Source organism: Neofelis nebulosa, chromosome 16 (genome assembly GCF_028018385.1).
Source record: "Neofelis nebulosa isolate mNeoNeb1 chromosome 16, mNeoNeb1.pri, whole genome shotgun sequence".
Taxonomy (NCBI): Eukaryota; Metazoa; Chordata; class Mammalia; order Carnivora; family Felidae; genus Neofelis; species Neofelis nebulosa.
This window is the reverse complement of record NC_080797.1, coordinates 6,230,269-6,257,703: the sequence shown is the minus strand read 5'-3', so window position 1 is coordinate 6,257,703 and position 27,435 is coordinate 6,230,269. Positions and strand designations below refer to the sequence as shown.

The 27,435-nt window shown below is 43.0% G+C and overlaps 1 protein-coding gene across 3 annotated transcripts in view; it reads right to left on the bottom strand.

The window, feature by feature from the left end:
• Positions 1-755: 755 nt before the first annotated feature.
• Positions 756-27,435, bottom strand: part of MAP2K4 (mitogen-activated protein kinase kinase 4) — a 138,063-nt gene continuing 111,383 nt past the window's right edge. For all 3 annotated transcript variants that reach the window (XM_058704823.1, XM_058704824.1, XM_058704825.1), the window contains 4 exons: positions 15,951-16,028; positions 14,053-14,201; positions 5,195-5,240; positions 756-3,456 (listed from right to left, as the gene is read on the bottom strand). In XM_058704823.1, the coding sequence (XP_058560806.1) occupies positions 3,343-3,456; positions 5,195-5,240; positions 14,053-14,201; positions 15,951-16,028 (387 nt within the window). In that variant the 3' untranslated portion in view covers positions 756-3,342. The remainder of the gene's footprint in view (positions 3,457-5,194; positions 5,241-14,052; positions 14,202-15,950; positions 16,029-27,435) is intronic.

Below are 27,435 nucleotides of genomic sequence, written 5' to 3'. Positions count from 1 at the left end.
GTCTGGAAGCTCCGCGGGGTATCCTTTCCCCTGGCGGCAAAGGCGTAGCTGGGGAGGCTATCTAGGGCCATTGCCCGGAGAACGTCTGATACTCACCTACCACAGCTGGTTCCAGAACGATGCCTCCTGCATTTCAGATCAGGTTAGGAAACAGGCACAGGGGAAGAGTGAGGTGCTGAATCTGCATATGATCAATGAGTCAGGATTTGGCCAATAGCCGAGAGGTGCTAATGTAACAGATACATTCAGAGCTGGAGCTTTGAAGTTCTTCCCTCCCCCACTTTCCAGGCTCCCACGGCTTTCCGCTCAGCAACATCTATCCTCCCGCCCATAAACCTCTCAGGTCTGACCTCCACGGGCCTTTGGCCCACAAACCTCCTCCCCACCCTTCTCTCTAAAGTAGCGGTGACCGCACTCTGAGCTGGTATCCGGTGCTCACCCAGCAGCGACAGCACCAGTGTGAGGCAGGCTGGGTTCTTACGAGCTGTGTACCTCCACCGTGACACAGGCTGAAGAACGGTACCCTTTTCCTTTAGCATCGAGAAAGCCAGGGCAGGTGAGGGCAACCAGCAAAGGAGCAAACTGGAAACAGAGACTGCATCACACCCACTCAACAGGTGCTTCACGAATACCTCTGTGGTTTCAAGAAGAGTGAGCAGAGACAGAGAGAGAGAGAGAGAGCAGCCACAAGAAGGGAGGAGGGGGGAAAAAAAGGAGCCATAAACACTTCCAGAAGAAGGGAATTTGTCCCAATGTGAAATGCACAGATAATTTAATGGAATTTACTTGATTTTTCCCCTCTCAGGGTCTGACTTCAGAAAATCAAATTACAAAGTCATCATCACAGCCTAGATTTATTACAACTGACCTGCAGGCAAAGGGTAGAACTATTACATAAACACTTCGATTCCATGTATATATCTTAAATAGAGGAGGAATTCAAACAAGAATACAGGATAAAATATTCCAAAGCTCCAAGAAGCAATTATGTTACTGAGCTCCATTTTTACAGACAAATAAGGCAATATCCCTGCACATTAGCTTTTTGATAATTTTTATACATTTTTTTCTATGGTACAAGAGAAAAATAACCAGAGCTCACAATGTACAGTCCTTACACTATTTTCACAGTTTGTGAACACTATACACCCTTTTGTTTTAATAAAGATACATTGTAATAAACTCCTTGCCCTTAAGTTTATAGTTTATAATAATCTATGATTAATACACTAAAATTGCCTTTTTATGTGGTTGTCCACACAACAGAACGGTCAGATTAGCTCCTGGACAGTCAGAATTGCTTTGATCTCCATGTGTCTAATGGCAAAGTGACCCTATGCTGAGCCAGACGGGAAGTTGACAGCAGAGAAACAGATTCCTCTTGAGTCGCCGGGGGCAACGGAGGATGATGGCTTGGTGCGGTCGAAGGAAGACGTGCAACAACGCCTCCGTTCAGAACACTGGGAAGTCTAAGGTTTGGGGAGCCAGGGCGGGGGGAGAAAAACAAGGAGACTGGGCAGGCGGACCAAAGTGAGAAATCATTTCTGAATTCTGAAAATGGACAGGGACGTAACCTTAAACAGCACCGTCTCCCCTCTATCGTTTATACCGTTTGCGACGGCCACCCTGGGAGGAGACACGTCGACACCTGCCACCGCCTGGTTCCTGGATGGCACTGTGTGCCTCTCGGCCCACGGCCGTTTCCTACCCAGTGTGCCTGAGCCACTCCCAAGGGCTGCTTAACTGTTACACGGAACCCAACGCTCGGTGCCGGGGAGGCCTGAGCGAAGCCTAGGGAGGACCCGGCTAAGGGGTAAGTGAGGCAGCATAGCAAAAGAGAGCAGATTCTAGGGGTGGTTTTGGGCTTTGGGGTTTTGTGGGTTTTTGGTTGTTGTTGTCTTTTTTTTTTTTTCTTTTTTTTTTTTGTAGAATTCCAATTCCAAGAAACGACAGTGACCTGTGCCAGAGACTCTCATGGGTGACGAGCTTCTCTAAAGACTGCCATTACAGACCCTCATCTGGTCAAATGTGTCTCTAGAAGATGCTTCCTCATCACCTACCACATCAGTGGGGCCCCACGCTCCTCAGCCTTTTACACGTTAGAGTGCAGGAGGGATTTGGGGCTAAATATCCCGGATGATTAAAAATGGTTTTGATATGGAGGGGTGGGGGGTAAAAGGCAAAATATTGGACTGAGCAAAAGTCAGTTAGCGGCAACAGACCACATGGGCAGGGGGAGGGATCCAGAAACCGAAGATGTGGGCCAGTGCGGGCAGACGACTGAGGTTTGGTCTCGTGCTGCCTATAAGCAATCTCTACGTCATCAGTCAAGGCACATCGCTTCTATAGCTACTTCTCCCTGTGAGTGAGTTATGATGGCTAAAGTATCAGGCTTGGGACCCAGGGGAAATACAGGGTGCTGTAAGTTGTTCCAGATCGGATGCTAGAATTGGAAACACCCGTAAACTTGGCCCTCAGCACGTTTTTCTTCTTTCAGTCCTGGTGGTTTGTGGCAGACGGAACATCAAGTTGGCAGGACACCGAACTTTGAGAAAGAAAATTCTTAGGGGCAGCACCTTCTGTGACAAGTGGCAGACTCCTGAGTCTTCCCGATGAAGAGAAGGACTAGTCAAGGAGAAAAGAACACGTTCTGTCCTGTCTCCGTATTTCAGGGTTCACTTCTTTGAACGCAACACGGTTTTTGGTAAAGAGAAACTCGTTCTAATTTAACGTGATATTTCAAACAGGAAATTTGGCTGAGCACATCGATCCCCGAACATCGACCGTGACGGTGAAGCAACAGAGTATCAAATCAGTAAATCTATTGCACTTGGTGAAGAGAGAAAATTAAAATTCCTCCTTTGTCTCCCAGCTCCAGAAGGCAATGCGTCTCGTTGGCTGTGCAAACCCTTCTCGCTCAACCCCGAGTCTCTGTGTTAGGACGTCGTACATCCATCACCGTGCGCTCCCAGTTTCTGGAAGTCTGACAAAACACCATTCCAGTAGCTGCGTCTCCAGGTTTTGAGTCTAGAAATGAAGTTAAGATGTGATCTGATCACAGTCAATAAATTGATCGTACGGACTTCCACATGTCACGGACACGTCCGTCACAAAAGAGCAGGGTGAGGTCTCTCTGACCAGCACGAACACTGTGTGATCAATCGGGTATCACGGGGATGCATGTCTAGGTGACAGGAGCATACAGACAGGATGGAAACGAACACCAATCTCACTGCACGTGGTGTCTGGGCAAGCAATAAAAACACTGTGATACGGGATGAAAATTCTTTACGTCTTGCCTCCTCTCAGCCCTTTTTCCTAGAGTCTGACGCAGCAGCGAGATCAGTCGACGTACATGGGGGAGCTGGGAGTGGCTGGCATTTGATCCAGGATTTTACAAACGTAGCATGCGACCTCTACGGTACGTTCTTCATACATCAAAATAAAGGGATGTTTCTGCAAGAAAAAAGAAAAGATGATCAGAGTTCGTAGGGCAGCCCACACTGAGCTTTTCCCAATTTCGATACAGCACGGGACGGAAGGCTCCCACCACATAATGGCTGTGAAATACGGTCACGCTCGTTCCGAGAGACCGGTTAGTGGGTGTGGGCGAGCCCGATCTGGAAGAGCCATCCTGGCAGTGAGGTCAGGAGGCTTCTCTGCACACCGGGGAGGATTTGCTAGGCAGACAGCAGGAGAGCTGTTCCTCAGCCCCAAACACAGCTGGAGACCCTGCCACCGTCTGAGAGCCAGGAAGAGCCACATGAGTATGGGTTGCCATTCCCCGTGGGACACAGGCATAAGCTTCAACCTCCCATATCCCCCATGTGCAGGAGGATCTTAGAGAAGAGGCTGTCTCAGTGCTCCAGACCCTGCTCTGAAAGAGGCTCGACAGAATCCCATCCCGTGAACTTCTGCCCCCGTCCCCTCCGAAGCCACCCGCCCCGTATCTACGTCACAAGCCCACCCTTTCACACGTCATCTCTACCAGTGTTTTTCTTTCACGGCTTCTCTAAGTACATGGGCTGGATATCTTCGGAGCCCCTGCTGGCACAGACCAGAAGTTGGACCTAACACCCTGGACAGCTAGGCAAGGGGGTCTTTGCTTCAGCTATCACCACATTATTGATTAGGTCACAGCATTTTGTTCACTGCCAGGACCGGAGCCATTCCAGCGCTGCTTAAAACAACCAAGTCCCAGGGATGGGTGAGCTTTTGAAGAAATGGGAATTTGCTGGATGATGTAAATTTGCATTGAGAGAGTTTGATACAGAATAATTTTGAATAATTTTGTAGGGGCAGCTTGGTGGCTCGGTCGGTTAAGCGTCCGACTTCAGCTCAGGTCACGAGCTCATGGTTTGTGGGTTCGAGCCCCGCGTTGGGCTCTGTGCTGACAGCTGAGTCTGGAGCCTGCTTCGGATTCTGTGTCTCCCTCTCTCTGCCCCTCCCCTGCTCACGCTCTGTCTCTCTCTGTCTCAAAAATAAATAAAACATTAAAAAAATTTTTTTTAATTACTTAAAAAAAAATAATAACTTTGTTATACACACACACAGGCCAGGCAGTGGAAGGTGGCTCCCGAAATGAATGTTAAAATTCTGGGGGGTAATTTTTATGACATGTCAAAGCCAAAATTTTCCATGAGAATCTAGCCAAAAATTAGGAGGAAAATGTAACTTCAAATTTTCTCTTTCCAAATACTGGTTTCAAACATTATTAAAAAAAAAAAAAAAAAAAACCACTCAATGGTGGGGTGGGGGGTGGCAGTGGGGGTACCTGGGTAGTGGAATTGGTTAAGCATCCGACTCCTGATTTTGGCTCAGGTCATGATCTGGCATTTGTGAGTTCGAGCCCGGCGTCAGGCTCCATGCTGACAATGGGGAGCCTGCTTAGGATTCTCTCTCTCTCTCTCTCTCTCTCTCTCTCTCTCTCTCTCTCTGTCTCTCTCTCCCTCTCTCTCTCCCTCTGTCTGCCCCTCCCCTGCTTATACTCTCTCTCAAAAATAAACATTAGAAAAAATAAAATTACTAAAAACATAATAATAAAATACTCAATTAGGTCAGGCTATTTGTTGAGAACACAGGAGACCATTACTTGCTTAGAGAATGAGCATGCTAAGAGCATTTGGGCAAGGAAATAACTAAAATTCCCAAGGTCTCATACAAATAACTAAAATTCCCAAGGTCTCATACTTACCAGAAGTTCTTTATACTTTGGCCTTTTGGATTCATCCTTCGTAAGGCTAAAATAACAGAAAAATACCATTATTAAAACGGAAACACAGTTACCCAAGGGCTTTTCTTTTCACAAGTGAAGTATCACAAAAAATCAAGCAGTTTTTTTCCTTCAGATACAAAAGGAACAAAGAGAACAACCTGCCAGATGTACGTACACACACACACACACACACACACACACTTAAACAATTTATAATCTAAGGATTTGTCCTCAGGATATTCAGTGTAGAAGCATTAGTGGAAAACCAGAAACAAGTTAACTACTGATTACAGATTACAGCACAGCTGCGAATCCTACGAATAAATGTACGAATGTGTGTATAAAATCGTGTGTATGCACGTGTTTTCTAAATACACACACGAGTATTTATACTGACACCACCTAAGAGAAACCAGAAGTCTGGGAAGTAAACTATATATAAATTTTACCAATTTATCCTTAGATTTTTTTTTTTTAATTTTTGCGCTCTGTATTTCAATCCTGTGTCCTTTGGTCCAAACGTGGAGAGCACCACCGCCTTACTAAGGACTATATTGATATAATAAAACACTCTGCCCTGATATTTTTGCCGTGAATCCTACCTTGTCTAATTAATGTGGCCAGAAGTATTTTCATGTTGTTAATATTTACCATATTGGTCTGGGACGATGTATCTTAATCACCCCTCTCCTCCAATCTCAATTAAATTCTTTTTTTTTTTTTAACTCGCAAAAGTTAATTAACACTGACAACATAGTTCATCTATTTCTTTTTTTCTAATTAATTGATTTTTATTTATTTTGAGAAAGAGACAGAGAGCAAGGGAGGGGCTAGAGAGGGAATCCCAAGCAGGCTCCGCACCATCAGCATGGAGGCTGACGTGGGCTTTGAACCCATGAACCGTGAGATCATAACCTGAGCTGAAACTAAGAGTCAGGCCTTTAACCGACTGAGCCCCCTCACCTGTTTCCAAACTCAGTGCTGTTTCCTATATTCCATACCTTCTGGGCGGGATGTGGTGCTGTGCTATGGCGACTATACCTACACCGAGTTCCAGTATGAAGGGATTCTCCTGGCAGACAACCCTCAGTGGCCAGCCTCTTCAGGATGACCTTGGCTGAAGAGACCCACCTTAGCCTCCCTGGGGCAGCCTGAGCTCATGACTGCTGCACAGAGGGGCAGGGAAATCAAGACCCTCATGCACGTGAGGCCAACCCTGGAGGGTCATCCCAGTGGTACGCCTTGCCTGTAGAGGTCTTTGTTAAGATCGCACTGCAGGCCAACTTCCCTCTGCTCCTCTAGCTTTTGATGGCAAGGTCACTGCCATCTCATCCGCTTCCCACACACTGATCTCTGCCTCAAAAGCCTGGCTTCTGGGACTCCTGGGTGGTCTCAGTTGGTTAAGCATCTGACCTCGGCTCAGGTCACGATCTCACAGTTTGTGGGTTTGAGCCCCACATCAGGCTCTGGAGGACAGTGCAGAGAACTACTTGGGATTCTCTCTCTCTGTCTCTCTCTACTCCTCCCCAAGTCACGCTTTTTCTCACTTTCAAAATAAATAAACTTAAAAAAAAAAAAAAAAAAGAGAGAAAAGCCTGCCTTCCAGGGAACCAACCTGCAACACCCTTCTCCTGGGTTCACTCTCCTTCTGGGCCAAGTATATCTTTTCAAGCAATCTATGAATGGTAAACTCTTAACTCTTTCCATTCCTGGAAAAATCTGTATTTCCTCCTTATTTTGAATTATAATGGAGTGCCGACGTATAAAGCTTTAGGACAAGGCTAACAATTCTTTTTCCTCCGTGGAAAGAAGGAGCTATGGCTCGTTTCCTGGCAATTACTGTGGCTCATCGCAAGTTCGCTGTCAGTCTAATTGATTACACCTTCCCAGACAGTCTACATTCCTGCTAACTTCTACATTACTGTTCTCCACTCGTCCTCCAGGGCATTTAGACACACACTGAGATACCTTTGTGTATCCCACACGGCACAGAGACTCTGACTCCAAGCTGAGAACATCAACTCTCAAATGCTTCGCCACATGATCTCCAATACTGCTTCTCCAACTTCCAGAATTATGTTCTGTCATGTTCGCTACATCTATCTTACCAGTTCCCCTTCTGTTCCCCCTGGTGCTCAACCACTCTTTCATGCAGTTGAATCTGTGTCGTGTTGGGAAATCCCTGTGGCCTATCTGCCAACTTCCCCAACTCTATCCCCAGTTGTTTCCGGCCTAGAGTACATCAACTCTGCGGTCTTTTGTATCGACGGCTAAGTTTTTTTCATTTCTGAATCTCTGCATCAGTTTTCATAGCCAACTGTTTATCATTTCTGTTTCACTTCTTTCTCAGCTTTCTAAAATATTTTTTTAAGGCTTATTTATTTTTGAGAGAGAGAGAGAGAGAGAGAGAGAGAGAGAGAGAGAGAGAGAGAGAGGCAGAGCGCAAGCAGGGAGGGGCAGAGAGAGAGGGAGACACAGAATCCAAAGCGGCTCCAGGCTCCAAGTCGTCAGCACAGAGCCCGACGCGGGGCTCGAACTCACGGACCGCGAGATCGTGACCTGAGCCAAAGGCGGACGCTTAACTGACTGAGCCCCTCAGGAGCCCCACTTCTTTCTCAGTTTTCATCAAACTTACACCCTCATTTCCTCGGACAGCCTAAATATACTTGTTTTATTTTGAACTGTATTTTGGACTAGTCCATAAGCTCAGCTTGATTTAAAGTAAATTCATGTTTTGTTTTATTAGTTGATTTTTTTTTTTTTTTAGCATCAGACTCCATGTATTTTGGAATTCTGGCTTGCACGGTGCGCACGCTTATGCATGCATTTGTTTCGCAAATCTCAGAGTGCCTAGCCGGTACTACAAACCGAAGCAGGAGCTAGAGCTAGATAGAGCCATTTCACCACCACTGCTCCTTTTTGGGTCCACTGCTACAGAACAAGGTCCCCTAACGGCTCTTCGAAGTTCCAGCCCCCTGCTGATATTAGGATTATGATAGATCCAGTCCTCTGGTTACACAAACAGTATCTATGCCCTTGCCATTCTGTGTCCCTGCAGCACGCGGTGGCCCAGGCAATGACTGACATGGGCATGATTTCACTCCCCAGATCCTGATTTCTAGGCAGAGCCCAATTCCTGTGGATCCCTGTCCAGAAAAGAGCACTTGTCGACCTCTGATCGTGCAGGAAGTGATGTCCTGGGCAGAGCAAGGCCAAGGCTTCAGACCTCCAGAGCATTTCCATCACATCGGTCATCCACACAGATGTTTACTTCGTAAAGCTGCCACAATCTTAGGTTTTTGATTTTTCCATGTCAACTACGGTAGCAAAAAGCTGCACCAACGTATAAACTCATGATGCCATCTGAGTAGAAATGTTTAACCAAATTCTTACTAATACTGACGATCTTCTGTTTCAGAATTACTACTGCCATTAGTTTGGTCCCACTTATCACGTGAAACCCAGCTAGTTAAACCCCGCACATCCAATAAGGTTTAGTCACTTGTCAAATTAACGTCAATGAAATAAAATTTTAAAATTTACCTCCTTAGCCACACTTGGAGTGCTATGGCCACCACAGTGGACAGGGCAGGTTACAAAACTTTCCCATCATTTCAAAAGTTCTGCTGACAGCTTCAGACCCACTTTTCAGTTTACTGATCTCTCTTCAATCACACCTAATCTGTTTATTCCAGCCACTGAATTTTTAATGTATGCTTTTTATCTCTGGACGTTCCCTTTTGTTCTTCATAGATTCGTGTTCCTTGCTTTTATTTCCGAGCTTCTTCATTTTTCTTTAAATGTATGAAAAGACTTTTTCTAATTGTCCTAATATCTGAAGTCGTCGGATCTATCCCTGCTATCAGTTGTTTCTACTAATTCTCGTTCCTTGTGCTTGGGAGTGAGTGTTGGAATTTCTTCTGAACTCACACTGCATTCGACTTTTTCTTGGGGAATTCTGGGGCCCTGGCTTGAAGGATCTGGTCTTGCTTCTGCCAAACAACCAGTCTTTCTGATCAGTAGCCTCTTGGAATCCTTACCTCCCATAATTTATTGAAGTCACTTTTTCTTCACCTGAAGTACAGTTGACACACACTGTTACGTTAGTTTCAGGCGTAGCACACAGTGATTCAACAAGTCTGTGCGTCAGGCTGTGCTCCCGCTGGTCACCATGCGACGCCATTGCAACGTCACTGACCACGTTCCCCACGCTGTGCCTTTTATCCTCAGGACTTACTCATCACACAACTGGAAGCCTGGCCCTCCTTCCCCCCTCCACCCCTACCCTCCTCCCCTCTGGCGACCATCAATTCTCAGTTTTCCCAGTTCTGTTTCTGCTGTTTGTTTATTCATTTGTTTAGTTTTTTTGGATCCCACGCATAAGTGAAATCATGGCATCTTTCTCTGATTCCTTTCGTTTAGCATAGTATCTTCTAGCTCCATCCATGTGGTAACAAATGACAAGATTTTCTTTTTTTATGGCTGAGTAATATTTCATTACACTCAGGCATGCGCACACCCACCCTACCCCACATCTTTTTCTGTTCAACCATGGATGGATACAGGCTGTTTCCATATCTTGGCTATTATAAAAAAATGCTGCAGTAAACACAGTGGTGCATACATTATTTCTGAATTCGTGTTTTCATTTTCTTTGGCTAAATATCCAGCAATAGAACCACTGGATTGTATGATGTTTCTACTTTTAATTTTTTGAAGACCATCTATACTGTTTTCCACAATGGCTGCACCAATTTGCACTCCCACCAACACTGCGTGAGGGTTCCTTTCTCTCCACCCCCTTGCCAACACTTGATATTTCTAGTCTTTTTAATTCTAGCCATTCTGACAGGTATGAGGTGATACCTCATCGTGGTTTTGATTTGCATTTCCCTGACAGTGAGTGACACTGGACTTCTTTTCATGTGTCTGTTAGCCATCTGGATGTCTTCTTTGGAAACATGTCCATGCAGGTCCTCTGCCCATTTTTTAATGGTATTATTTACAGTTTTTTGGTGTTGAGTTGTACGAGTTCTTTACATATTTTGGATATTAACGCCTTACTGGAGATCTTACCTCCCGTAATTTCTGATTCCACGTAGTTTTAGAACTCTGTGGACTCCATGGCGTTGTTCTAATGCTGCTACATTTTAAAAGATACCAGGAAACGTTTAACCAGTATTTTAGTAGTTTTGGTGCAATTACTGTCCTGGATCGAATGTACCCTAATAATCTAAAGTGGTCTCATCCATCATAACACTCGTCAGGTACTGCTCTATGTCTTTCTACACTGGTGTGAACATTAATGTGTGCCTGTGTTTTCAACAAAAGCTTGTCAAGTTTTCTCTCTGAATGCAAAAAAACAACAACAAAATCTTACAACATCCCTAGATGGATTTTTTTTCCCCACCGTTCCGAGTTAATTTGGTCTGGTACTTTAATTTAAGGACTCAAGGTTTTCTTCAAGTAAAGATAATTATTATTTTAATTCTCTCTCTACTATAATCAGTTTGGCAGAAAAACAGCTCTAGGGGAGTACTGAGAAATGTGGCCAGGGCCATAAACCAGGTCCAGGTCATTCATAATGGGTTTTGAGGGGCCCCTGGGTGGCTCAGTCAGTTAAGCGTCCAACTCTTGATCTTGGCTCAGATCATGATCTCACGGTTCGTGAGTATGGGCCCCTCATCAAGCTCTGTGCTGACAGCTCGAACCCTACTTGGAATTCTCTCTTTCCCTCCCCCTCTCTCTGCCCCTCCCCAACTCATGCTCTCGCTTGCGCGCGCTCTCTCTCTTTCTCTCTCTCTCTCTCCTTCCCTCAAAATAAATAAACAACAACAACAAAAAGTTTTTTTTTAAATAATAATGTGTTTTGAAAGCCATGTTAATTTAGTCTTTATTTTAAGGGCCAGGGTAAGCCTCTAGACCAGTACTCTCTAATCTTTTATTCATTACTGCCCTACCTTCCTGTGAAATTTCAATTCCGCCAATCTGCAGACATTCTGTAGCAGCCCTTTGGAGGGGTGCAGACCATTACGCTATCCAAGAGGTTTTCCTCTCCAGAATAAATTTCTGCCTCCTTAGGGGTGATAGCACGCTGTTAAAAATGCATGCCCTAGGCAGTTTTAAACAAAAAGTAACATGATCAGACGTACATCAATAAAAATACAACTCTGACAAAAAGGAGAATGGTTTGGCACAAAACGGCACCGGATTACGAGGAAACCAATCAGAAACCTGAATGATCCAGGTTAGCGAGGACAGAAAATGCCCAGGAACAGTGGAAGGAAGGATGCACAAATGCAGAGAGCTGATAGGAGCAGGTCATAAAAACAGGTGTACTTCAACTATGGCCCCTGATGATCTGGAATGAGATGGAACCATGGACCTACTCAGGGAAAACAATGGGACACTGATGTCTATAACCATTATCTACAGGGGAGAACTGGCAACGAGAGACACAGAAATTTAAAAAAATATACAAGTACTACACATAGATGCAACAAAACCAGTCAAGAGATCAAGGGACTAGGCGCCTGGGTGGCTCTATCAGTTGAGCGTCTGACTCTTGATTTCAGCTCAGGTCATGATCCCAGGGTCGTAGGATCAAGCCCCACATCAAACTCTGAGCTGACAGGGTGGAGCCTGCTTGGGATTCTCTCTCTCTCCCTCTCTCTCTCTCTCTGCCCTTCCCCTGCACGCACACACACTTCCTCTCTCTCAAAATAAATAAATAAACACTTGAAAAAAGACCAGACCAGGGGCTCCTGGGTGGCTCTGTCGGTTGAGTGTCCGACTTCGGCTCAAATCATGATCTCACAGTTTGTGAGTTTGAGCCCCACGTCAGGCTCTGTGCTGACAGCTCGGAGCCTGGAGCCTGCTTCGAATTCTGTCTCCCTCTCTCTGCCCCTCCCCCCCCTCTCTCTCTCTCTCTTTCTCTCTTTCAAAAATGCATAAACATTAAAAAATTTTAAAAATAAAGGGGGCGCCTGGGTGGCTCAGTTGGTTAAGCGTCCAACTTCGGCTCAGGTCATGATCTCGCAGTCCGTGGGTTCGAGCCCCGCATCAGGCTCTGTGCTGACAGCTCAGAGCCTGGAGCCTGTTTCAGATTCTGTGTCTCCCTCTCTCTCTGCCCCTCCCCTGTTCATGCTCTGTCTCTCTCTGTCTCAAAGATAAACATTAAAAAAAATTAAAATTTAAAAAATAAAACAAAGAGATCAAGGGATTAAACAACTCTTAATTATTTTAGAAATTATGCTCTTTGACTCACACAGATTACTTTAACCAAATTACTTCATTAAAATGGAATATACAAAATTATCACATGCAATTATATAAACTGTATAGGTGTTTGCAAACTGGTAAAAATGGAAGAAGCAGGGGCACCCGGGTGGTTCATCTGGTTAAGCATCTGACTCTTGATTTCAGCTCAGGTCATGATCTCACAGGTTCGTGGGATCGAGCCCCATGTTGGGCTCTGTGCTAACCGTGCAGAGCCTGCTTGGGATTCTCTCTCTTTCTCTGTCTCTCCCCTCTCCCCTGCTTGCACAAACTCACTCTCTCTCTCTCTCTCTCTCTCAAAATAAATATATAAGCTTAAAAAAAATAAAAAAGGAAAAAGCAGCCAATTTGAGTCATGCTAATGGTCCTCTTCCACCTAGAAAACCCTGAGGTATCCGTCACCCCCTGGGAAACCATTGCAAAAGGAGAATTTCATTATAAAAGATGAAAGGGACTTAAAAACTAGAGTCTAACAAATATTTTCTAATTATTCAAAAAGAGGGCAATGCTGGACCATGAAATGTAAGTCTTACAGGGCCTAGAAAGAGGAGGGAGATAGAGTTCTTGGCAAGAAAAAAATGCGCAGAAAAAGGAAAGCATTTTCAAGAATGCTTTTTGCCCAGAAACACATTAATTTTAAATCATGTTGGATAAACAGAATAATTATCAAAAATATTCAAATGATAACAAAACAGGTGTCATTTAAAACACAGACTGAAACAGGGGCGCCTGGGTGGCTCAGACAGTTAAGCACCCGACTTCAGCTCAGGTCATGATCTCACAGTTCGTGAGTTCGAGCCCCGTGTTGGGTTCTGTGCTGACACCTCAGAGCCTGGAGCCCGCTTCAAATTCTGTGTCTCCCTCTCTCTCTGCCCCTAGCCCCTCACATTCTGTCTCTCTCTGTCTCTCTCCCTCTCAAAAATAAATAAAACATTAAAATACAGACTGAAACAGTACAAAGCACGACTGTGTTCCTGCTGTATCTGCACGTTCTTATTTTTACATTCTATGCACACGCAGGTGTGCACATGCACACACACCTGTTAAAAGGTGGACAAACAACACCAGGTGTCAGGTTCACACCTTCCCCGGAAGCGGCTTTCAGAGAGCCTGGATTCAGCCGACCCACCAAGCTTTGGGTGGTCTCTCCCAATGTCACAGGCTGTGACTATGTCACAGGCTGTGTCAGAGCAGAGGGCCAGCCCTGAAATGCCAGTCTGACCTGGTAGGTTCTTGACTTCGTAAAAGCTTCCCCGCAATTCTAGCACAACTGCACTGTTAGAGCCGCATCTGAATAAGATGATCAGTCTCGCAGAGGCTGGATTTCTTGTACCGGGTACTATAAATCAGTATCCAACTAGCAGAACACAAGAGCGATGCTCTCCGGGCCCGCTGGAAGCTTCCGTGTGACCAAAGTGGCCCAGAGTTCCGGCACAGAGGCAGAGCGACAGGAAGAAGGCCACCCCCTCTAGGGCATGGAGGCCCAGTGCTGCGGGGAGCCAGGAACACTGGCTGTTCTCACCACGTGTTTGTTGTGCATTTGGACATCACGTACTCACCACAAGTTGACAAAGTTGATGAAACTGGGGGAGAACTCCCTTTCCTCCGAGTTACTCAGCTGTGGAGGGTCTCCTTTCACGACTTGTGTTAGTTGATCGAATACACTATTCCACTTTGGGTAAGGAAATCGGCCTGTGGCTAACTCGTACTAAAGAGAACACAGAGGGAAAAGCAAGATATACAAGATATATAATTTTCCCAATTAGTAAGGCTAAGTGGAAGGGGTGTTTAGAAATCAAGGTAATACAGAGAATTCCGTATCAACTGAGTTCAAGGACTGGGACTAAAGGAAACCCCAAACTTAAGCCCGGACCATGTCCCCACCACATAAGAGCTGGGATAGCCCTCAATTCTGATTCCTTTGTGTGAAGGATCCCGGAAGGTTGGTTTTAGAACTTTCTTGGTACAAAGTCTGCACAGTCGATAGTTATCTGAATGGAAGGCCACGTCCAGAACAGTGGTCATATTCATTTTTAAGGGAAGAGGTTCAATCAACAAAAGCCCAACCTGAGCTCAAAGGAAGCAATGTGCGATTCTGTTCTCCAGCCATCCTGTGGTTACTACAGTTTTGACCACAGCCAGATATTACCACAACAGAAGAAATCAAGTCTGGATCAAAACCCCAATGGCGGGGTGCTCAGGACAGCATCTCTAAACCATGCCAAACCAGATCCGAAGGATCTTACGGACGTTATGTCCCAATTGGTCAAAGGTCAATTCTCCCCTTTCTCTTGCTCTGTTCTGAGGATAATGAAAACCCAGAAATTGTGCTTTTTCCGAAAAAATAGGTCTAAGTCTGCAGCATGGCCTAAATGAGCACCGTTTTAGGTATGCTGGTAGGTGATTGTTATGTGAGGGTGTGACCCCAAGCTCATGAGAGAAGAAGGCACCTGAGAGGCAGCACTGAGGACAGCGTCTCAGGGCTTCTTCAGCTGAGGGCCGTGGGACCTCATTACAAAGGGGAGGAAATGAACGGGAAAGTTTGGGGCTGCCTACCAAACAGGACACAGCTCCATCTAGTGATGGGAAATTCACAGCCCATGTAGAAGAAGCTGTCCAAGGTCAGAAAAACACCACCAAGCCGTGATAAAGCAGCAAACACAAGAAAACAAATCTAAGATTTCAAAACAACATTTGGTAACAAAGATAAGTGATGAGCAAATACAGACAACTTTTAAGATAGAAGGAAAATTTCAGTACAGGTACAGGTGAGAAAGAAGAATTTGCTTAATTGTGCTTAGCTGCAAGTTAAGTAGCTTTCTTACTATTCTCTCTCGGTGTTGTTTGAAGGTAGAACTTTCATTAGGTTTGTTACCTCGGTTGTTCTGGTTCCCCAAGAACTGAATTACGTGTAGCTCATTCACGTGTGACTTTTCTGTTCGGTGAGTAGAAGATTCCAAGTAGAAACTCTGTTCGTCCGTGTAAACACATACACCTAATACACATGCTGTACAGAGTACATGCTATTCCCGCTGGAGGTGGCAGGAGACAGGTGCCTTCACCGCTGCGCTGACCGTGGGGGCGCCACCCTCCCCCGTTCCTGTTCCTAGTGCGGTTGCCGACACCTCGTATATGTGGCCAAGGGACCCAGCGCGACACCAAAGAGCCCAAGGCACTTCCTAAACCTTGAGGGAAACTGTCAACTCTGGTTTGATTTTTAAAGTCAAACACATACTTTTTTTCAACAACTAGAAGATACAGTCCCTGTGATTATGAGCATGGAGGAAAAAAACAGGTAAGTAAAGTCAAAGACTAGGAGGGAGGGAAGGAGGGAGGGAGGGAGAGAGAGAGAGAGAGAGAGAGAGAGAGGGAGGGAGAGGGAGAAAGGCAGGTCTTATGAGGGGTGGAAGAGTGATAACATTTTCTTTCGATGCTAAATCTACCATGACGAACGTACCAATGTGATCCCCAAACTCCAGACATCAGAGCGGACATCGTATCCTTGTCGAGATGCACTTGGGTCTATTCTTTCAGGCTGGAACACAAAGAGAAGTCACAGTCATTAATCATGCAAACCCTCAAGGTTCAGGGTGGAAGCAACCGCTGGGTAGGTGGCTGAAATGCCAGCATACTTCTAGAAGAATCCACATGTGGGGTCAGACTTGGAGCAACAGGAAGCCATCATTGTAGTGAAAACAAGCAAGAACAATCCACAAAACCCAACCTAATGGCCACCTCCATAAAGGGAAAACAAAGTGACTCTTCTCATTTCCCCCCCCCCCCTAACAACTACAAAGCATGTGCAAACAGGAAGCTAAGAACAAAGAAAAAAGGAAGAAAACTGGAGAAGTGAAAAAAAATAATAATTATGGGGTCAGATTAGTAAGCAAGTAGTGGTAAACAGAAGAAGAAAAAAAAAAAAAAAGACTAGATCTTCTCTGTTTCAGGGAATGAAGCCACTCCACAATATATCTGAAATACAAGAGCAAATATAAACTCAATAAATTCGTTATAATTATTCTACCCACTCTTCATCATAAAGCTAAATTTAACACTATGCAGAGCTTTAAAGATACCTATTAGTCATTTTTAACCAAATGAAGGCACTGGCAAAATATATTATCCTATCATGCAAACAGCGGAAATCATCTTTAGTAATTCCCATGAAGGGAGTATTCTTTACATGTCCTTGAAATAAGGGACCATTAGTTCCATACTTGTCAGGGATGGAGAAGAGAACCAGTAGCACAGAGCTGATAGTCCCTAGGTAAGACTTAGAGTGAGTACTATTGAAAGAAACGCCCAGAAGTCTGATAGTTGACTGTTACAATCTCTGCCCGTCAGCAACAACTAGTTTGCAGATCTATTTTACATATTTTTGCTTTGAACAGGAGTACTGAGGCTGTATAAATACTCACTGGAGGCTACTTAGTTTTTAGTTGCAGACATGTGTATTTACCTGAGAAGATACACATTACATAAAAATCCCGGACCGTCAACCAAGAGAGGCACATACTGTGCCCAAAAGAGCCAGGGTACACACTTTTCTCAGGCTCACATGGAGCATTTACTGACATAAACTATGTTCTGGGCCATAAAACACACCTTATTTTTTAGAAAAGAAATCATGAAAAGCGTGTCCTCAGATCGCGAAGTCACTCAATTAGAAACCAGTAACAGAAAGATACCTGGGCAATCCCCAAATATTTGGAGGTGAAACAACATACTTCTAAACAACCCGCAGATCACAGAGGAGGCCTCAAGATAAAGTAAAATAATACCCTGAACTGAGTGAAAACGAAAGAGAACTCATGAAGCTTCAGGAAATGCAGCGAAAGTAGTATTCAGGGGGGAAATTCATAGTACTGAATAAATACAAATACTAGAAGACAAGACACAGCCAGCAATCAAAACCTAACCTCACAGCTTTAAGGAGTTTGAAATGGAACAAACCAAGGCCAAACCACTCAGAAAAAAAAATAATCAAAGGAAGAGTGGAAAGTATGTGAAATAGACAAAAACAACAAAAATGACAACAGAATGCACACCGACTCTTCGGAAAGATCAACAAAATGGATAAACTTCTGGCTACAATGAGAGAAAAGGAGACATAACCAAATTACTGAAATCAGAACGAAAGGGGGGACATTGCCGTTCTTCCAGAAACAGACAAAATGGACACAGTTTTTGAAAATGAAACCTACCAAAAATAATAGAAATCTGAATAGCCGTAAAGCTATTTTTTCAATGAATTTGTTATGAAAAACTTTCCCGTGAAGTAAAGTCGAGCCCAGATGTTCTGGTGAACTCTTTCGACCATGCAAGGGAGAGATAAGACCAGTCTTACATGAATTTCTTTCAAAAACATTTTATGAGGTCAATTTATTCACTTGTAAAACATAATAAAGACATTATGATACAATTCGTAATCCTCATAAACACAAACTCAAAAACTATTAACAAAAATAGGGACAAATCTAATCTAGCAACATGTGAACCACATAATAATCATGACCAAATGGTGTTTATCTCAGGAATACAAATACTGGCTTAAAACCTGAAAAGCAATGTGATGCCCCGTATTTACAGAAAAATGGAGGAATATTATACCATCTTCTCAATAAATGTAGGACTGACACCTGAGAAGATTCACAATTCAACTCTCAGCACACTATGAGAAAAGAAGGAAACGTCATGTCATAAAGAGCATCCAAAAACCACCAAGAGCAAATATCATACTTTTTACCCATGAAATCTGGAACACTCTTTTCCTAATTAACACTGGAACAAGATAGGACTTCTGTTCAGCATTATACTGGAGGTCCTAGCCAGTCTAGAAAGCTAAGGAGGGAAGAAAAAAAACCAAACGCCACACCACTGCCTTTACTCAGAGACACTTGAACTTCTATAACTGTTTACACAGACCATCCCTACTAAAGTTAACAGCAACACGAGCAGGGATACAGGGCGTGATGTCAAAATACGCAAATCTGTATTTATCTATGACAACAGAAACATGCTGGAAGATAGGTTTTAAAATTCCATTTACAAGAGTAGCATCAAGGACCATGAATCAGTTAGGAATAAACGTTAAAGGCGCTCAAGGGTTCCTACACTGAAAACCACAAAACATGGCTGGCAGCAAAACGCCCTCAATAAATGGAGGCACTGCAGGTACTGAACTGAAGCACTTGCTAAGGCCAACATACGCACCAGTGAGTGGACAACAGATCGTGGTCCATCAACACAATGGAAACTTCTCAGCAATAACAAGAATGAGCTAACATACCCCATAGGACGGCTACCTCTTCAGCACATCGCGCTAGAGAAAGGCAGCGGCCAGACAAGAACATGGCGTGAGATTGCATTTGGATGAATCTCCGGGATGAGAAAATCCAATTGCATGGACAGAAAACAGGACCGAGGATCTTTTTTCGGTAACAGACATCTTCCTCTCCTGACTGATGAGCAGTCATTTGTCAAAATTCAAAGTGTGCACTTAAAATGGGTACCATTTGTGGTCTTGGGGGGCAGGTCATTCTGAAACTGCTCTATGTTTCTAGCATGTGTGCGTCGTGAAAACTTCCCCAACTCCTGTAAATATGTCAAAAAAGGATTCCATTTCCTTTCACTCACACTGGGGCCAACCCAAGGATTTTTTAACTGCCCTTTTCAGTTTGCTTGATATTTATTATTCATTAGGGCCGCTTCAGTTACAGGATTACGTGTGTATTTTTGTCCGTGAGGGATGCAAATGATTTCTGTCCCGTAACCCCCAACGTTACTTCTTCATTGACCTGGAGATAATTAGCAGTATTTTATTTGGATGGGCCATCTCGTTCTTTCCTCAGTGACTGTAAATACTAAATGACACAAATGCTTTTATGCTAGTTTCAGCATCCTACCCGCCCAGTGCTCTTACCAATGAGTTAAATACATTTTGACATGTTCTTTCTTTACTTCCAAGTGTACTATTTTTAACATCTAAAAGTTATTCATTGAGAGGAGTGGATATTTAAGATTCAAGAAGTTAAAGACTCAGCATCCTGAATCTAAAATCGAAACAAAGGTTTGAAAAACAAAAAGCTTGCTAAAAGTATAAAGGAAAACATCAACTTAGAGGATATGTCACATTAACAAAAATAGCAAAAAAAAAAAAAAAAAAAGATAAAATAATTTTATATCCAAAAACATATATAACAATAAATACACAAGTTACTTTGTATGGAAACATATAAAATAAAAACCGAGAAATAAGAAGAAACTGACAATTGAATGTTACACATTTTGAACTAATCCTTCTCAACTTGTTTGTATTAAAGAGGCAAAAAAGAAGTGTTACGCATATGTAATTAATAATACAGGTCTTGTCCAATATTTCACATTTGATTGATCATTTATCATGCTAAAAAGAATCTTAATATGTCTCAAAAGGCAGAAATATATGGGCCAAAAAGCTTTGATAAGAAATAAGTCAGGAAATTAAAAAGAAATCAATGAAACCCTTTGTACTGGTTAGCTATGATGTATAACAAATTATCCCAAAACTGAATAGCTTAAAACAACAAATATTATCTCACAGTTTCTGTGAGTCAGGATTCAGGGAATAGCTTTGATGGGTGGTTCTGACTCGGGTTATCTCATGACTGAGGTCAAGATGTCAACTAAGACTTAAGGCTTTTCTGGGTCCTGGAAGATTTGGCACTAAGCTCATTCACCAGGTTCCTGGCAGGAAGGCTTAGTTCCTCACCACACGAGTCTCTTCATAAAGCTACCCAAGCGTCTTCACGACATGGCAGCTGGCTTCCCCCAAAGTGAGCAATCCAAGAAAGAAAGAAGGAGTGTTTTTATACGGCCTGCTCTCAGAAAGGACACCCTGTCCTTTCTTCCATATGCTCTCACTAGGAGTGACTCACTAAGTTCGGCCCGTACATCAGGCAGTACTTAGTCTCCACCTTATAAAGGGAGGTGTATTAAGGAAATTGTGGACATCTTTTTAAACTACCACACACCTGGCTACTAAAAAACATTCCAATAAGCAGTTCTTAAAACTAATATTTAAAAATCTAAGGGGGCACCTGTATGGCTCAGTCAGTTAAGTGTCCAACTCTTGATGGTGGCTCAGGTCATGATCTCACAGTCGTGAGATCGAGCCCCGCATTGGGCTCTGCACTCAGCATAGAGCCTCCTTAAGAGTCTCTCTGTCTCTCCTTCTGCCCCTCTTCCTAGCTTGTACCCTCTAAATAAATAAATAAATAAAACCAACTAAGAAAACAAAAATACGTATGTGAATACATGTACACGTTCACACACGCCCACATGCATCGGATGCTAAGGAAATAGTAAAACCTCACAGATTTTGAAGAATCATCTACCTTTCCCCAAAGACTTCTGGCTCAGAAGGATTCCAGTCTCAAAGAATGGAAAATTATACCACCACAAATGTTCTGAAGTCTGGGGAAGCTTTTTTGAGCTCAAGGAGATCAAAGATATGTTTCATTCACAAGATGATCAGTAACTTTTTACTGTATGAATAAACTAAAGATGGAAAATTTCCCAATTCGATTTTTAAAGCTAGCATAGCCTATAGAAAACCTTCATAATATAAAGTATGAACCAATCTCATTTAAACACTTTTATGCACAAATTATATTACCATACTACATGTAAAAATACATTAAACATATAAACTATGAGCCATGTAGGGATCACTTCTGGAAGGCCGGAATGGTTCAACCGCAGAAAACATGTTACTATGATTTGTCATACCAGTAGCTACACAGGGAGAAACATTTCCTCATGGCATGATTGATACCAAAAAGGCATTTAATAAAATTTTTAATAGCTGTTCCTAATTCATGCTCATCTTCTCTCTCTCTCTCTCTCTCTCTCTCTCTCTCTCTCTCTCACACACACACACACACACACACACACACACACACACATACACACACAGAAATGCACAGACTTTAATCAGAAAAAAAGGATTTGGTTTCAAGGGAGAAAAAACATGAGAATCGTACAATCAATATTGTCATTCAGTACTGATCTAGAAGTATGAGAAAAGTAAATACATACAAATGTATATATATCAATCAATAGAAGGAGAGCCAAGGCAAAAATTATTTGCAGAATGGTACCTTGAGTACCATCTGAGATCAATTCAAATTCAAAAATGAGGCAGATTAGGGGCGCCTGGGTGGCGCAGTCGGTTAAGCGTCCGACTTCAGCCAGGTCGCGATCTCGCGGTCCGTGAGTTCGAGCCCCGCGTCGGGCTCTGGGCTGATGGCTCAGAGCCTGGAGCCTGTTTCGGATTCTGTGTCTCCCTCTCTCTCTGCCCCTCCCCCGTTCATGCTCTGTCTCTCTCTGTCCCAAAAATAAAAAAAATAAAAAAAAAAAAAAGTTGAAAAAAAAAAATGAGGCAGATTAGTACTTTAGCTGGTTATAAAATTAACAGTCATCTAAATAGCTTCCCTGTATATCAGCAATGCTAGGAAAACACATTATGTGACATTTAAAATAGCAACAAAAAACTGTCTTAACACCCAAGAATATAGCAGGGAGCCAACTAAATAAAGACTGGGGTCTTGGGGCGCCTGGCTGGTTCAGTCAGTAGAACACGCTATTTTTGATCTCAGGGTTGTGAGTTCGAGCCCTATGTTGGCTCCAGGTTGCTTAAAAATAAATTCTAGGGTCGCCTGGGTGGCTCAGTCGGTTGGGCGTCCGACTTCGGCTCAGGTCATGATCTCGCGGTCCGTGAGTTCGAGCCCCGCGTCGGGCTCTGTACTGACAGCTCGGAGCCTGGAGCCTGTTTCGGATTCTGTGTCTCCCTCTCTCTCTGGCCCTCCCCCGTTCATGCTCTGTCTCTCTCTGTCTCAAAAATAAATAAATGTTAAAAAAAATTTTTTTTTAAATAAATAAATTAAAAAAAAAAAAGCAAAGATGGGGTCTCAAAGGGCTCACAATCTAGTCAGGAGACACATATACACATACAAAATACAAAACACATACAAAACAAAAGACACATACAAAAACAAAGAATCAGGTGGTGATGAGGGTTATGAAGCAAAGCGGGGTCAAGGAGATGAGAGGAACAGGTCAGATGTGGTGGTCCAGGAAGGACTAGCCAAGCACATGGCATCTGCTCCAAGACCTAACTAAAGTGAAAGACTGCCAACGTTAAAAATATTCACAGAGGAGAGAGTTCAAGGGAGAAAGGAAAAGACCCCCAGGTAGGAACATCCTCCAGATGCACGTGGAACACAGAGGTCGGTGTGGTGGCCAGAGTGTGGCAAGCAAGGCAGAAGGTAATGTGTGGACAATTCTGAAAGACAGTTGAGGGCCAGATCATATAGAGCCTTCTAGGCCCATTATGAGGATTTGGGGATGAGTTTTAAGCAGAGAGGTGGCATAATTTAACAATGCTCAGGGGCGCCTGGGTGGCGCAGTCGGTTAAGCGTCCGACTTCAGCCAGGTCACGATCTCGCGGTCCGTGAGTTCGAGCCCCGCGTCAGGCTCTGGGCCGATGGCTCGGAGCCTGGAGCCTGTTTCCGATTCTGTGTCTCCCTCTCTCTCTGCCCCTCCCCCGTTCATGCTCTGTCTCTCTCTGTCCCAAAAATAAATAAAAAACGTTGGGAAAAAAAAAAAAAAAACAATGCTCAGAGAGGGTAACCAGCTGTTACATGAAGCACAGACTACTAGAGCAAGGTTAAGCAGAAGACCATTCTAGAGACTAGAGCAATCAGGCAGACGAGACATGCCAGTGGCCGGACCAAGAAACACTGGTGGTTTAAACATTTTTTTTTAATGTTTTATTATTTACTTTTAAGAGATAGAGACAGATTGTGAGCGGGACAGGGGCAGAAAGAGAGGGAGACACAGAATCGGAAGCAGGCTCCAGGCTCTGAGTTGTCAGCACAGAGCCCGACACGGGGCTCGAACTCACGGAACCGTGAGATCATGACCTGAGCCGAAGTCGGACGCTTAACAGACTGAGCCACCCAGGGACACCACCCCCCTTTTTTCTTTAAAGGAACACTAGTTGTTTTCAAAAGAGAGCGGGTTCTATGCCTTGAAAGTAAAGCAGACAGCATTTGCTTATGGACAGGATGTAGAGTATGAAGAGGAAGGAAATGAAACTCTAAAGTCTGTTCCTTGAGCAACTGGAAAGAGGGGTAAGTATTTACTGAAATATAGAGAAACTGGGGAAGGGGAGGCAGCTCCCAGATTTTGTAGGGAGCAGAGGAGTGATATGATGAGGTCAAGAGCTTGGGAATAAACGTATTATATGTGCAACTTCTGTGGGATCTAAGAAGTAAGAGAAAGTAGGAAACCAGACATATAATTTTGGAGTTTACAAGTGAGGTGTGGACAGTAAGAAATGTATGGGCACTCATCATCCCCGAGCATCTACTAAGTGACAGAAGCTGTACATCACGGAACAGAGACAGAAAGAAAGTATTACTCCCTAAGACTGGATGATGGACTCACTAGAAGAATCTGGGTAGTTAAGGGAAAAAAAGAGACTGAATACTCAGCCCTGGGGCATACCAAAATAAAAGAGATCAGGAAGATGAGAAGGCCCTAGAGACCCAGGAGAGAGGGGCCAGTCAGGAAGGTAGCCAAGAGCACATAAATGTCATGGAAACCAAGAGACAAAAGTCTTCAAGAACATAGTATTTTAAACATCCCAGGAAAATTAAGGAAGGTCATGGCTCCAAACTGACCATGGGCTTCAGCAACAAAAAGATGGTGATTGCTCTAATGACAGCAGTGATGTCATTCAGTGATGGGGGTAAAAGAACCCATAAGAATGGGGACAGAAAGAATAAAAGGAGAAAAAGGACAGACAGTGGGTATAGACAAGTAATGAGAATGGACAACAATAAAAATTTTTTTAAGTTTATTTATTTTTGAAATAGAGACAGAAAGAGACAGAACATCCGAAGCAGGCTCTGTGCTGACAGCAGAGAGCCCAAGGAGGGGCTTGAACTCATGCACCGTGAGATCATGACCTGAGCCTAAGTCAGATGCTTAACCGACTGAGCCACCCACGCGTTCCCAGAATGGACAACAATATTTTAAAGAATTTATTAAGAAATGTGTGTAGCCAGTTAAGAAGGAAAAATTAACAGACAGTAAGATAACTTGAGCAAATAGAGAGAAACAAAGTATTCTTCGCTGGGAGGACTAAATAATATAAAAATGCAGTAACCAAAGGAATTTAAGACTCTAATGAAATGCCAATACAATTCCTGCTATTTTTAATAATGATACACTATTCAAATGAAACATACAGAAAGAGGATACAACACAGTCCAGAAACAGTCCCAAATCCAAGGATTTAGTACGAGAGTACTGATTCTGAACAATGGAATTTGAGTAATCAGATAATTAAAAATATAATTTTTATTTTATGGGTGAGGGGGTTTGATTAACAATGCACTTGTCACGATGAGCGGTGAGTAATGCATAGAACTGCTGAGTCATCATACTGTACATTACATTGTACAATGAGACCAACACCACTGAATGCTAATTATCTTGAATTGAGAAAAATAAATAAAAAGTTTTAAAAATTCATGACTAATCATTTGTGGGGAGAAAAGTCACACTCTTTGCCCTGATAATTCACTAATCCTGATTACATCAGGATTAAAAACCTGAAATGTTAGGGGCACCTGGCTTACTGGGAGGGGCATGTGACTCTTGGGGATGTGATTTCGAGCCCCATTTGGGTGTAGAGATTACTTGAAAAAAAAAAAAAAGTTAAAAAAAATTTTTTTTTTTTTTTTTTACCTGAAAAGTAAAAAAACAAAAGCCCAAACTTAGGTACTCAAATGTGAGTCTACAACCATTTCTGATCTCGGCACCAGGAAAACCTTTCAAGATATGCTAACAGCCAGAAACCGTAACAGTAACCCTGATAAGCTAACCACATTGAAATTTTCTATTTCTGTAATTCAATCAGAAATTTGTAGAATTTAAAGACAAATGACAATTTCTGGGAAAACATACGAAACCTAACAAGAAAAGACAGAAGTCCTCATTATATTATACGTCAGTACAAAAGACTGGCATCCTAATAGAAAACCTGGCAAAGGATAATACAGAAAAGTGGCCAAATATAAGAAAAAATACAAAAGTATATAACTTTCTCAATAATTTTGAAATATGTAAGAAAAAACCCTTGAAGTTTTTTAACAAATCCCATTCTGGCCTACCAACTCAACAAAGATAAAACTGTAACACTCTAATGCAGAATGACACCTACTGAAAAAACACACCATTTTAATCGTATATTGTTTCCCCAAAGATCTTGAGAAGTGTGACCCTTTTATATATAGCCAAGGAAAGATACGAAAGAGTTGTGCGAAGACACAGCTTAAAAATTTCTGCAGCAGTATTTAGAATAACAAAGAACCAGGGGCGCCTGAGTGGCTCAGTTCAGCGTCCGACTTCGGCTCAGGTCATGATCTCGCAAGGCTGAGAGTTCAAACCCTGAAGAAAGCACAGAGCCTGAAGCCTGTTTCAGATTCTGTGTCTCCCTCTCTCTGCCCCTCCCCCATTCATGCTCTATCTCTGTCTCTCTCAAAAATAAACATTTTTTAAAAATTAGAAAAAGGGAATAACAAAAAACTAAAAAATCACAAGCAGGCAAAAATAGAAAGTCAGTTAATGTCTAGTGGCTAAATTCATTATACATGAAGGTGCATCGACCTGGAAACACTGCAAATGCCTACGGAGCAGATGAAAAGCAGAAGTGCCATAGGATTTCATTTACATAAAAATGTAGCGGGATATATACTCACAGAACAATTTTTTCCCCTTATGAGTGAACGATGGGTAATTAATTCTCCACTTTCCTAGTCTGTACTTTATTTTTAACATATCAAACAAGGACATAATCTTCCAATAAGAAACACATTTACAACACTATCAATAGTAGAGTTCTTCAAACGTGGAGTTATTTCACTGAACATTTAAAAAAACAGGCATAATACAATGGGATTTCAAAGTCACCAGGAAGTGAAATATCAAGCCACTGGGGATAAGCTGTGTGTCTCAAAGTTATGTGTACAAACAGAAAAAGTGACATATACGCCTCCTTTGGGAGTGTGTGTGTGTGTGTGTGTCCACACACACATATACATCCACCATATATATATATGTGCGTATATACATATATATATGTATGTACGTACATACATATACATACACACACACACACACATATACACACATACATCAAGGGAGGAAAAAAATCAGATCTGGAATCTTTTCCTGAATATTCCAAAATGTTTCGCTAGGCAAAAAATATTAGGCAACTGACAGAATGGGAGAAGATATTTGCAAGTGATATATCGGATAAAGGGTTAGTATCCAAAATTTATAAAGAACTTGCCAAACTTAACACCTAAAAACATAATTTGAACTGAAGAAATGGGCAGAAGACATGAATAGACACTTTTCCAAAGAAAACATCCAGATGGGTAACAGACACATGAAAAGATGCTCAATATCACTCATCATCAGGGAAATACAAATCAAAACAGCTATGAGATACCACCTCACACCTGTCACAATGGCTAAAATGAACAACTCAGGAAACAACAGATGTTGGCGAGGATGCGGAGAACAGGGAACCCTCTTGCACTGTTGGTGGGAATGCAAACTAGTGCAGCCACTCTGGAAAACAGTATGGAAGGTTCTCAAAAAAATTAAAAATAGAACTACCCTACGACCCAGCAAATGCAGTACTAGGAATTTATCCAAAGGATACAAAAGTGCTGATTTGAGGGGCGCCTGGGTGGCGCAGTCGGTTAAGCGTCCGACTTCAGCCAGGTCACGATCTCGCGGTCCGTGAGTTCGAGCCCCGCGTCAGGCTCTGGGCTGATGGCTCGGAGCCTGGAGCCTGTTTCTGATTCTGTGTCTCCCTCTCT